The 12,556-nt window shown below is 31.9% G+C and overlaps 1 protein-coding gene across 1 annotated transcript; it reads right to left on the reverse strand.

Annotated features, from left to right (window-relative positions):
• Positions 1-1,718: 1,718 nt before the first annotated feature.
• On the reverse strand, positions 1,719-12,249 carry LOC143082280 (GTPase IMAP family member 7-like). Its single transcript, XM_076257898.1, has 4 exons — positions 12,130-12,249; positions 4,237-4,353; positions 2,566-3,391; positions 1,719-2,000 (listed from the first exon to the last, which is right to left on the reverse strand). Exons 2-4 carry the CDS (start codon positions 4,310-4,312, stop codon positions 1,988-1,990), a joined length of 915 nt encoding a protein of 304 aa, XP_076114013.1. The 5' UTR covers positions 4,313-4,353; positions 12,130-12,249; the 3' UTR covers positions 1,719-1,987.
• Positions 12,250-12,556: the final 307 nt, after the last annotated feature.

A 12,556-nucleotide genomic window follows, 5' to 3' on the forward strand; every position in this document is an offset into this window, starting at 1 on the left:
GATGTGCAAACATAACAGATGAATGTGTTTTCAAATATTTGGAGTTCTCAAAGTTTTGTGAGAGTTATAAGGTGAACAAAAATTGATACAGCTATGATAACAAGAGAAACCTCATGAGTTGTAATGTTTGTGGTCAAGTGAATTGACGTTATTAAAATAAAATTTAATTTCCAGTCTTTATTCATGCAAACGTTGTATAATTGTACATACAAGGGGGAAATGTTGACAAGGTGAAGGTAAATTAATACTAAGATAAAAGAAAACACAAACACTAATAGAAGATTCTCTCTTGTGAAAATGTCTGTAATTTAGAATCATACATAGAACAAATGGTATATTGTTGTTACTATAGCAACCATATAACTGATATATGACTCAAATGTCCATCCGATGAGGAAAACAATATTCGGAAAATATGACAAATACGACTATGCATGGTATTTATAGGACAAAAAGGCATGATGATTAATTTTTTGTGGAAGGAAGAGAACCAACACACAAAATCATTTAAAAGTAAATATACCAAACTTTAGAGTTGAGGTTTTAATGTTGTTTGCTTTAAATCATTGTTGTTAAATTAAAAGGTATTCTAGAAAAAAAAGAAGAAAAAAAAAAGAGTACATATATCAAGATACTACTTGGTCCTATTTCATGAACATTTAAAAACCAGGGCTGCATGCCTCTATTAAAATGTTTATGAAATATATATAGAATAATAAGTAGTTTCGTTTTTGAAACTGACTATATCATGTGGAATATCTAGACGAGCCCGTTAGGGCGAGTTAAGATATTCCACATGATATAGTCAGTATCAAAAACGAAACTACCTATTATTCTGTTTATCGGTAATCATGACGTCACACATATATTGCCTAATATTTTCAGTGATACAGCCAGTACGTTGATACTTAACCCGAATAATTCAGTCGTTATATTCCGCTTACTACATTAACGCCTGAATGCATAGACAATGAAAAATCTTCAATCAACCATTCGGAATTAGCTCGGGATTTACCTATCTCGATAAAATTGAGCTAATTGCTGATTGGTCACCTCTTCTACAGGGCACCAATCAAAATCCAGGATTCGTGAAGAGTTTTTATCGTGTTAGGACTTCAGGCCCTCGCAAGTAGGAGAGATCGATTACGGGGAGGGACTGAATTATTCGGGTTAGTTGATACTCGAAAATATTAGGCAGTAAGATCAAAGGGAAAATATAGGAATTACCGATAAAACAAAATATTGCCTAAATTATAAACCGGTATATCTGAACAAGGAGGCAACGTATCACTGCTTTGTTTCAGCTTGCCACGTTGTTTTTCTTTATAGATCTGAAACATTAGCTTCTCTTGTTATTTTTTAATTATGTCAATAAGAAGAATCGCACTGGTAAAATGCCAGTTGACATAATCTCCTCAAAAATAACAATATCGGATCAACAATTGAGATCAAGTTTTGTCTATATTTGCATGATCTATTACTAACATTAACGAGGCCGGGATAAGGTACCGGTATTCGATGTTTTCATTACTAACAAATGTACAGATTTCAATAAAAAATGAAAATTAAAAAAAAAAAAAAAGTTTTGTCTAAATTATTCATTATGAAAAAAATGAAATGTAGAATATAGGTGATATATACAGCAACCAAATAATCCAAGAATCGAAAAGACATTTAAAGAATAACATACGGTCATGAATGTAGATGTTCCAAATACTAAAAATCAGCCATCAACACCTAATTGCCCAAATTAACAAACATTATTGTTTTTAAGACATACATGTAACTTCCACTTTTTAATGCTAATTTATGGAATAACGAAAGATACATAAAAAAGCAATTAACATAACAACACAAGGAAAGCTTAAAAGTGGTATAATATACATGAAACAAGTATTTGTCAATTAGTAATGTGAAAGGTATATATACCTTGAAAAACTGCTTCTCAAAAGAAAGCTCAATTGGCTGCCGAAATCTTCTTAATTCATTACAGAATCGTACTGAAATAAAATTACAACATTACAGTGTACAATGACCATTTGTTTTGGGGGACTTAAAGAATATAAGGCGGGCATGTTACTACAATACCACTAAGACGATTGCTTCATTATGGTATTAATATGATCTCATCCGCATTTCCAATGAAATATTCGAACATTTAAATTAACATGACTTCATTAGTTCTTATGTAACATTTAGTTTATATGATTTGCAAATTTATTGGTAGGGTTCCCCATTGTCAGACTTTTTTTGGTTCATTCTTTTTTTATAAATATACTGTGAAGAAGGACACTACTTTATATGTCAACTTGATTGTTTTGTTTGTTTTGAATGTTTTCAATATAAAGCCTGCTGTACCTTTCATTTAAAATATAGAGACTGTTGATGGAATGCATATTTGCAACTAGCTTGATGACCTGTTGCAATTATGTATGCAAACTAATGAAAACCCGGAGATGATCAAATTATTAACCAGGTACTTTTGTATTCAATTATATGCTCATTATATCGTTTCATCTGAAGTTAAAATAAAAAAATTATTGCAAATTCTATAAAAATTCTTACCATTTACTCTTTTTATCAGAAATCTCCTTTCTGACTTCTTCTCGAACATTCGCTATCTTCCTTTCGTACAGTCTTCTCAATTTCTCAATCTGTTCTTGCTGTATTCGATTTTCTAGTTGAATTTTTATTGAATGCTCAATTTGTATTATCCTATCATTAAATTCTCTCTTAAATATCTCTTCCAATTCCCTTTCTCGTGCCTGTATTCTTTCTTCTGCTTTTTTAAATAGAACATCAGAGTAATATGCTAATTCGTTAGATTTTTTCAGTGCTTCGACCATTGTTAAAAGGCCATTGATTTGCTCATAGCTCTCTTCTTTCTTGAATTCATTGTTGAAAGGAATGACACGGTTTTGACATTGATCTAAGAAAGTGTTCAAAAAACCTGGAGCGTTTTGTAGGAAATTTGCCAGGCTTCTCCCCTCTTTCTGTAATCTGTCAACATGTGTGAAAAGTACGACTACACGGTCCTTCATTTTACTTTCGAAAAATCTCAGAAAAGCCCTTATAGCGTCTGTATCTTCCTTTCGAAACCTACCTATTTCCATAACAAAAATCACAGCATGTAAACCGGGAGCGCCCAGATGTACACATCTTTGTATTTCATTTTCAACAACAGTTGCATCGATTTCTGTGTCGAATATCCCCGGAGTGTCAATAATTAAAACTTCCCTTCCAAATACAAGAGCTTTCTTTTGTCGACATATTTGTGTCATACCGGTAAGTTCCAGACCAGATTCGAAAAAATTCTCTCCACACAAGGTATTTGCAGTTGCACTTTTCCCAACGCCCGTTTTCCCAACTAAAGCAATCCGAAGCTCTGTTTCTACAAAATTGTTTATCCCGATTGTATTCATATTAGAAAAATATATGCAAGAAGCCTATACAATTGGTAAAAAGTTAAGTGTACTTTACGCATCATTGTAAATATAACGGAATTTGATGAGACTGTCGTCAAAGTGAGAGGGTTAGCGCTATAAAACCAGGTTTAATCCACCATTTTCTACATTTGAAAATGCCTGTACCAAGTCAGGAATATGACAGTTCTTGTCCATTCGTTTTTGATGTGTTTTGTTATTTGATTCTGACATGTGATTATGGACTTTCCGAATTGATTTTCCTCTAAGTTCAGTATTTTTGTGATTTTACTTTTTAAGTAGACGCTGTCATGTATATAACACAGATTAGGACCGGATTGTAGCTGAACTTTCATGATTAAAATATTTAAGGAATAACAGTACTGTATTTGAAAAGCTACATCGTCAATTGGAATTTATAGTCGCAAATTCAGTCAAACGGATATTTTGCAACCGTCAAATCCATTTGGCGATGGCAATTCTTCAAATACAGTTCTGTCATTCCTATTCTAATGCAAAGTTTTCAATCCAAAAAAGTGGACTGTGCTATGAGACGAGACATAAATAAAAGAAAAAATAGAATTTAAATGTTTCTTAAAATATCGCTTTATCTTGTAAACTTTTATTATGAATGGAAATTGAATATTTGTAAATGTGCTAGGTGGCTACTTTTCTTGCTAAATTACAATTTTCATGTTTCATTAAACAGAATATTCTCGAGTAGGAAAACTTAAGCCATCGTGTTATGTTTGATAAGTCGACATTGGCTAGTCCTTTTTCTATATACTAATAACTGAACTAACACCCAACTTACCTGTTGAAAATTTGCTTTTCTGTCTAGCCTTTTCAGACTCAAGTCTTCCTAATGCCACCTGGGAACCATACATCATTAATACCAATGAACCACGGTTTGATTGTTTCAAGAAGATCTCTATTTGAAAAATAAATATTGCCATATAAAGGATAATATAATAAATCACAGAAGAAGGGATAGAATGCTTACTATTTTAGACAAGAAACAAGCAAATGAAATAAAATAAGCAATACACCAATAATTGTGAGTTTACTCTTTTATAGACGTTTGCCAAACAACTTTGAGAGATATCTGTATGGAATGGAAAATGTTCGGTTGAACAGGGTAAGATTCAAAGGCTCAATAACTAACTGTTCGATATCCTATATTGGCGGACTAATATCAAAAAAATTTGATAAAACTTTAGACCCTTTATTCATACAAGAAATAGTAAAATATGAAGTGATTTTGTTAACTGAAACACATCTTGGTCATAACACTTCTGTTAATATTGACGGATACAGATACTATCCAGTATGTAGACCACAATCCACCAATGCAAGATTTTATGGTGGTCTAGGTATATTGATAAAGAATGATATTCGAAATGGCATTAAAATTTTACAAAATACAAGCAAAGATTATCAATGGTTAAAATTTGACAAATTTTATTTCAACTTAAAAAAGGATTTATTTCTTTGCTTGGCTTATATTATACCTAGCAACTCATATTATGCCAGTCAATCAGGAGATGACATTTTAGAAAGTATTGAAAAAGATATAGTCACAAAATTCAACAATCAAGGCCATATTATATTATGTGGGGATTTAAATGCCAGGACAGGGTCAGAACCTGATTTCATACAAGACGATTCAAGTGATGATCATATACCATTGTGCGATAATTATAATTGTGATATTATACAACAAATTAGATGTAGCAATGATTGTAAAGTTGATAGTAGAGGTAAACAGCTTCAAGATTTAGGTATCTCTTCCAAACTACGTATTGTGAATGGAAGATTATGGGGTGATTCCTCTGGTAAATTTACTTGTATCAAACCAACAGGTTCAAGTGTAGTTGACTATGTTGTCATGTCAGAAGACTTGTTAAACACCACATTATACTTTCAAGTTTCTGATTTTATTTCTACTCTGTCAGACTTTCATTGTAAACTTTCATTTGGAATATTAACAAGTTATTCTGTTGAGAGACAAGATCTGAATCAGAATGAAACAATATTCCCTGGTAAATACATTTGGTCAACCAAGGCGGGTCAAAAATTATAAGATGCACTCACACAAGCAGATGCAAAATACAATATTAAAAATTTTCTCGACAAAACTTTTGAGAATACATCTGAGGGCATTGAGAATGCTGTGAATACATGTCATGAAATAATAGTTAATACTGCTAATAAAGCAACAGTCTTTAAAAAGTCTGTTAAGCGAAAAAAGCGTAAAAAAAACTTCTTTGACTAACTTAAAAACAAAACGGGAGATACTCATTCCTAAAGGGAAGCTCCTATCTAAATTTCCCTTTGATCCAATTGTAAGGGGGTCGTACTTCAAATTATATAGAGAATACAATAAATCTCGCAAACGTAAAAAGAGAGAATTCAAACAAAAAATATTGGACAGTCTTGATGGGTTAAGGGAAGATAATCCAAAAGAATACTGGAATTTAATCAAGTCACTAAAAGATAAAAAGGACGGTCCAGAAAAAAAAAAGTAAAAACAAATGTTTGGTATACCTACTTTAAATCACTTAATAAAATACCAGATGAATATAAATCTAGAATAAATCAATTTGACAAGTTACTTAAAAACATGGAATTAAGCCACTCTTTCAATGAACTGGATTTTAGGATAACCTCTAAGGAGGTGTTAGACACTATTTGTAAGTTAAAATGTGGAAAGGCAGTCGGTTTAGATGGCCTCCCAAATGAAATACTGAAGAGTGGTGCTAGTATTTTCTTCAGGAATATATCCCAAAAAATGGTCATCAGCATATACTTGTCCAATTTTTAAAGCTGAGGATGCATCTAAACCTGAAAACTACAGGGGTATTGCAATTAATATGTGTAAAGGAAAACTATTCAATTCAATACTAATCAAAAGGCTTAATAAATATTAAGAAACAAATAATATCATAAATCCATGTCAGATTGGTTTTTCAAGTAAAAGTAGGACATCGGATCACATGTTTGTATTAAAAACTATAATAGATAAGTACACCAGTATGAAAGGTGGGAAACTTTATGCTTGCTTTGTTTATTTCAAAAAAGCGTTTGACAAAGTCTTTCATTCTGGTTTAAAATATAAGCTATTAACATAATATAGGTGGTAACTTTTATGCAATCCTGAGAGACTTGTACAATAAAAGTGAATTATGTGTTAAAATAGGTGATGTGCTTACTCCTAATTTTTATTCTCAAATTGGAGTAAAGCAAGGGGATGTTTTAAGTCAAAGCCTTTTCAAGATTTTTATAAATGATTTACCGGATGCATTTAAGGAACGCCCAGATGCTGTTGATATAAACGGTCGCAGAATTGACTGCCTCATGAATGCAGATGATATTGTTATTTTTTTCTAGTTCCAAGGCAGGTCTTCAAAAACGACTTGATGATTAATCAAAATTTTGTACTAAATGGTGTTTAGATGTCAATCTATCTAAAACCAAAGTTATTATATTTAACAAACCTGGTAAACTTTTAGAAGAATATTTTTATTTCGAAAAAGATACAAAAGAATGTGTTAACAATTATAAGTATTTAGGTTTAAAATTTATATCTAGTGGACTTTTTAAGCAAGGAAAGGAAGAATTATACAAAAAATCACTAAAAGCTGTATTCAAATTGCAAAGATCTTTATCATCTTCCAATCCAAGTATTTCTACTCTTTTACATACATACTAGAACACACCCGCGAAATCGCGGGCATTCAGAGCGTAGTTTAAAGTATGTAAAGTGTTGTTGGAAGAATTTTACATATATATGACTATACAATAAAACCCATTTTAATGTATGGCAGTGAAATTACAGGTATGTTTAAAACTAGCTCTGCAGCATGCCAGAAAGAAAGTGAATATTTATTACAGCACATTTATATGAATGATTTTTTTAGATAAATCCAATTATAAGATATATGAAGTATATATTAAGTGTAAACCAAAAGGCTTTTAACCTAGCTGTGCTAGGAGAGCTTGGTAGATTCCCTTTATATTTTTCAGTTGTATTATCAATGCTAAAATATAAGTTTAGAATAACAAAAAATATGAAAGATGGTTTACTGTATGATACCTATATGTGTAACAAAAACATGTTTAATAATAATATTGAATGCTGGTATTCATCCATACATTTCATTTTTAAAAAGCTGGATATTCATAATTTGGAGGTGAAGCTCAACTTTTTTATTAAGTCAGTTAAGCAAAAACTTTGTAATAGTTTTGTAAAATTTTGGAACACAAAAAGAACAAATACACAGAGTAGTAAATTAGATACTTATTTCAAACTTAAAACTTGTTTTTCGAAAGAAATGTATCTATCTGTAAACAATTTTCAATTGAGAAGTGCCATATATAAAATTAGAATCAGTGCACAAGATCTCAAAATAGAAAGAGACAGGTATAAAACATTACATATAGAAAGAGACCAAAGGCTTTGTAAGAAATGTACTCTAAATCTGGTTGAAGATGAACAACATTTTATAACTAGTTGTCCAGCATACAAAAATGATAGGGAGATATTTTTCATGGAGATAAACTGTATCTGTCCTAATTTTATATATCTTTCAAATGGGGCAAAATTTGTTTGGTTATTTACTAATGAAAATTTGTCTGTACTTAAATATTTAGGGAGCTATTTTATTACATGTCTAGATGTTCAGGTCTATATGTTTTTGAAGTATACTGATATTTCTATATGAAGATAACTTCAAATGCAAAACATGCCTAAGCTTGAAAACATGTTTGTTTGAAAAGAATCATCTGTAAAGTTAGGTGTTTGAAATTTCCTGAAGTTTTGTCAATGGGGGACACCTATTCGCCGTTTTTACACATCTATTAAAAACCAGATTACTGCAGCTTTATATAATATTTATCAAATAAATTTCATTATAGATGAACAGCAGACATTTCAAAGGTGTAAAAAACAGAAATTTAGGCCAATTAGTCAAAAAATGCTAAGAAAAAAATCTATGAAAATACTGTTTTTCATTTAGGAAATTGACCGAAAATCGTTGTCCGTTTTTCGATCTTTTGCAGTAAGTGCCGTAATTTTGTTTAAGTTTAAAAAATAATCATATTTGTTATAAAATTATAATTTATTGGCATATTTGGTTATTTACTAATGAAAATTTGTCTGTACTTAAATATTTAGGGGCTATATTATTACATGTCTATTTCTTCCATTTCAGCCATTCTTTGAAGTGTTTTCACCTCAAAATCATAAAACGGCGAAATTGTGTCCCCGGTGAATATGTATGGGCCCACCACTCTATAAGTTTTTCCTTCGCATTCACAATTTGTTTTGATCCGATGTTATCGACGTCTTGACAACGCCTATTGTTGTATGACGTCAGAGAGTGAAATAACCACGTTTATTTCACATGAGAAATTATCGGTTTTTATTTAACCCTCTTGCTGCCGGAGGGACACATATGTCCAAACCTGCAGTGCCGGAGGGACACATAATTATGTCCATGGATAAATTTATGCAAGCTTCTTATCAATGCTGTATCTCTTTCAATTAAAATACAGAAGAATAAACAGGGTCATGTTTTTCTCCAATTGGTCCCAAATGTAGTGGTCATTTTGTCGTGACGTCATATATCGAATGACGTGGTTGTTTGGCATGTTACGTCACAGACGTTGAGCTGTCGTATTTTCCGGCATATGAAATGCAACCTTGAAAAACGGTCGGCAGCAAGAGGGTTAACTGGGAAATCAATGTAATTTATTGCAACCAATGTATCAATATTAGATACTTATAATGATATCCATTAGATAATAACAAAAAACTGCAAAATTTCCGTAAAATTACGAACTCAGGGGCAGCAACCCAACAACGGGTTGTCGAATTCGTTTGAAAATTTCAGGGTAAATAAATCTATAACAATTTCGCCACCCGTCAGATTTGCCCCAAATGCTGTAGTTTCAGATATATAAACAACAAACTGCATTTTACCCCTATGTTCTATTTTTAGCCATGTCGGATATGTTAGTCAGGTCAGGTTAGCTTGACACCTTTATGTTCACGCACACCTCTTAAAATAATCTGAAGTTAACACACGTGAAGATCAAAGGAAAAATTACCATTCATGGTATATAAGTATTAATTTTTTTTCTTCTATTTTTACTTTTTAAATCTCTTATGTAAGCCAAACTATGTACAGCTTACAAAACTAAGATTTCTTGTAGTTCTGTAAATACTCCAAACAGATTTTGAAATTTAATGCAAATAAATAAAGCTATATAAAAAGATTTTATGACAAATTGCTTAGTATTTTAGAATTTTATTATACAACATTCCACTTGACTGAAATGTGTATTGAAACGATTTATGGCTCAGTAAATAAATTAACCTTATATTTTAAAAGAAATGGTCGATAAGTTTATGATTTACAATTTTTTTTTACTGAAACAATGGTTACCAATCTAGAATTATGTAAGAGCCGTCGTCGGGTTTTTGGCGAAAATTCGATAAACAGTTACACGTACTTAATCAGAGGGCAATATAAATTTTGAAAATATACATTTTTTGTCTTCTAGTATATATTACAGCAAAATGCGTTGAGTGGGTAAAGGTAATATATTTGACTAGCTTGCTTGGTAGCTGAACCGCGAAGTCATTATTTTGTTGGATGCACTACCCTCCGTAAGGAGTATACTAGTTCGACAGATAACCGATCTATCTGTCTGTAAGACTAGACTACTCCGAACGGAGGGTAGTATACCTTAGTACCTAATAACGACTTCACGGTTCAGCTAGCAAGTATGCTAGTCAAAGATATTGCCTTTACCTACACACTCCATGCATTTTTCTGTAATTTGTAGTTGGTTTTCTTCATAAGAGACGGCATGACCTTTTTCGGGACATCGGGATCGGGTGTTTTTAAACTTTGGATTTCGGGATTGACCCTTTCGGGATCCGGGATTTCCTTTTTCGAAATTCGGGATGTCGGGATTTTAAATATTTTTTTAATTCGGGACCTCGGATTTCATATTCTAAGCCTGAGATATCGGGATCAGGACCCCTCCTACCCCAAATCTCATAAGATGTTCTTGTTCTATGTTGGGTTGAGATGGGGTTTGGGTTTGTTTTTTTGTTTGTCTTTTTTTTTTTTTTGGGGGGGGGGGGGTCGTTCTTTGATGTTTATTAGTCGAGAAAAAAAATAACAATTCATGCTAGAAAATCAAAATGTTACTCATCACTTTACATCGGTGAAGAATATCTTCAGTAGTTTTGAAGCTACAACAGGAGTTTTGTAAACGTTTGCTTTGCAGGACATCCGTGACAAAAATGGATAAATGTGTATAATTGAAAGACAGCGAATATCTTGACTTTTGAAAGATTTTTGGTTTGGGGCAAAGAATGACTTTTTTTTGTTACAAATACCCAAAATCTTTTAAATTACCAGTTTTTAACCACGTTATAGGCATTTGCTAATATGTTTAAAATCAACGTAAAGGCATAAGGAAACAAACAAGACTTACCAAAGACATCTTAGGTCATCTTTTTGGACAGCAAGATAAGGATGAATATATATATAATTCGTCTAAACATTAGCCCAACAATATAAGATCTATAAATTTTCTATCGCAATTTTTTTTGTTTTTCCCTCACCGGGATTCGAACTCATGCTACTGAGATATCGTGGCACCAAATCGCGTTGCACTATGCCCGACGCACTACTCGACCACCTCGGCTTCATATTAAAGCTTTCGATGGCAGGGTGTTACCTTTCCTCGTCAGTTTTAATCTAGCGTCGTAACACATTGCATGATATATGAGGCTTGAAGAAAGAATTGTTACAGATCAGCTGAAATATCTATTGTAAAAGGTCTTACAAATTAATGCAAGATGCAGTCACAGTAATCATTATATCATTAGTACGTCTGAACCAGTGACGACTCTACAACAAATTTGATCCATCGGATCACCAGCAATGATGGTGATACAAGGCTAAAAATACATTCTGTATATGTAATTCATCTAAACATCAGCCCAACAATGTTAGATCTGTAAATTTGTTTTGTTCTTCCCTCACCGGATATTGGTAGCTATAAAATCAAACACAAATCACCAATGGCATCTGAAGTTAAATTTGTCTCAGTAAGTTGCAATATGAAAATTAAAAATGTGTGAGCAAATTAATGACCGTTTGTTAAGCTATTTAGAAGTCGCTGTTCCTAGGACACAAAGTAAAAAGCTTCCCGAGGTTACTGGAAAAAAGTAATTCTTTTCATACAATTTACAAATGTAGAGCTTTGACTCTTTAAATTTAACTTTATACAAGAAAGTATATGGAAACATTCTGAAGTATGTGTCTTTTTACATGATTTTCTAAAAATAATAAGACATTCTGATCAATCTGCAATTGAGATACCTAGTTATTCCTCTCATTGCGTTAACTTTTCTGTTTGCAGAACCTGTTGAACATTTTTGTCAACAATATCTGTGTACTCGCACAGTACAAGGAGCTTTTGTTTTTGAGAAAACCATGTAAAAATAACACATCAAGTAGTTAATAATATAAGCACATCCATGTTAATAAAGGAACGAGAGAATTCTTAAGACAACTATAAAGTTACGTTAAAATTAATTATGGAAGTCAGTTATTTAAAAAAAAAATTAAAACAAATATCTGCCTCATTAGTAAAGAGGATTAGCAAAGAGAGCGACACTTACCTAATACGATAGATACTTCGTTAATAGACTGTATAACATTTAACTTGTCAGTTACTTATCTGGCAGTGTTCTATATTTATTGTCCAATGAACTATTCGAAATCGTGCAAGTTTCACATCCCATAGTATAAAAGTGGGAAATCTGAGGACAAAGATATTCACACTTCAATAAAGATCTCTTACTTAGATAAAGAAATGTTCTTAAAAGGACTCGTGTGTACTTTTCTGTGTTTAAATCTATAAAACAAACCATAATTCTGTAACTAAAAATAAAATGATATACAATTGACAAGAAATTGTATAACTGTAGATTCTCTATACGGTACTAACCTGAATTATATGGTAAAAAAATATTTTACCAGTGTGTAAATATTTGCATCGAAGGACATCATTTACCAAAAGAAATTGAATTGTACTGAAAAGACACG

The sequence above is a fragment of the Mytilus galloprovincialis genome, chromosome 7 (assembly GCF_965363235.1).
Source record: "Mytilus galloprovincialis chromosome 7, xbMytGall1.hap1.1, whole genome shotgun sequence".
NCBI classification, from domain to species: Eukaryota; Metazoa; Mollusca; class Bivalvia; order Mytilida; family Mytilidae; genus Mytilus; species Mytilus galloprovincialis.

What these genes read in the sequence shown, in the direction of transcription:
- LOC143082280 (XM_076257898.1), bottom strand. Translation starts at nt 4,312, where the DNA reads ATGATGTATGGTTCCCAGGTGGCATTAGGAAGACTTGAGTCTGAAAAG. An exon ending in GAAAAGCAAATTTTCAACAG is followed by an intron (nt 3,392 to 4,236) that starts GTAAGTTGGGTG and finishes ACAATTTTGTAG; the next exon opens with AAACAGAGCTTCGGATTGCT.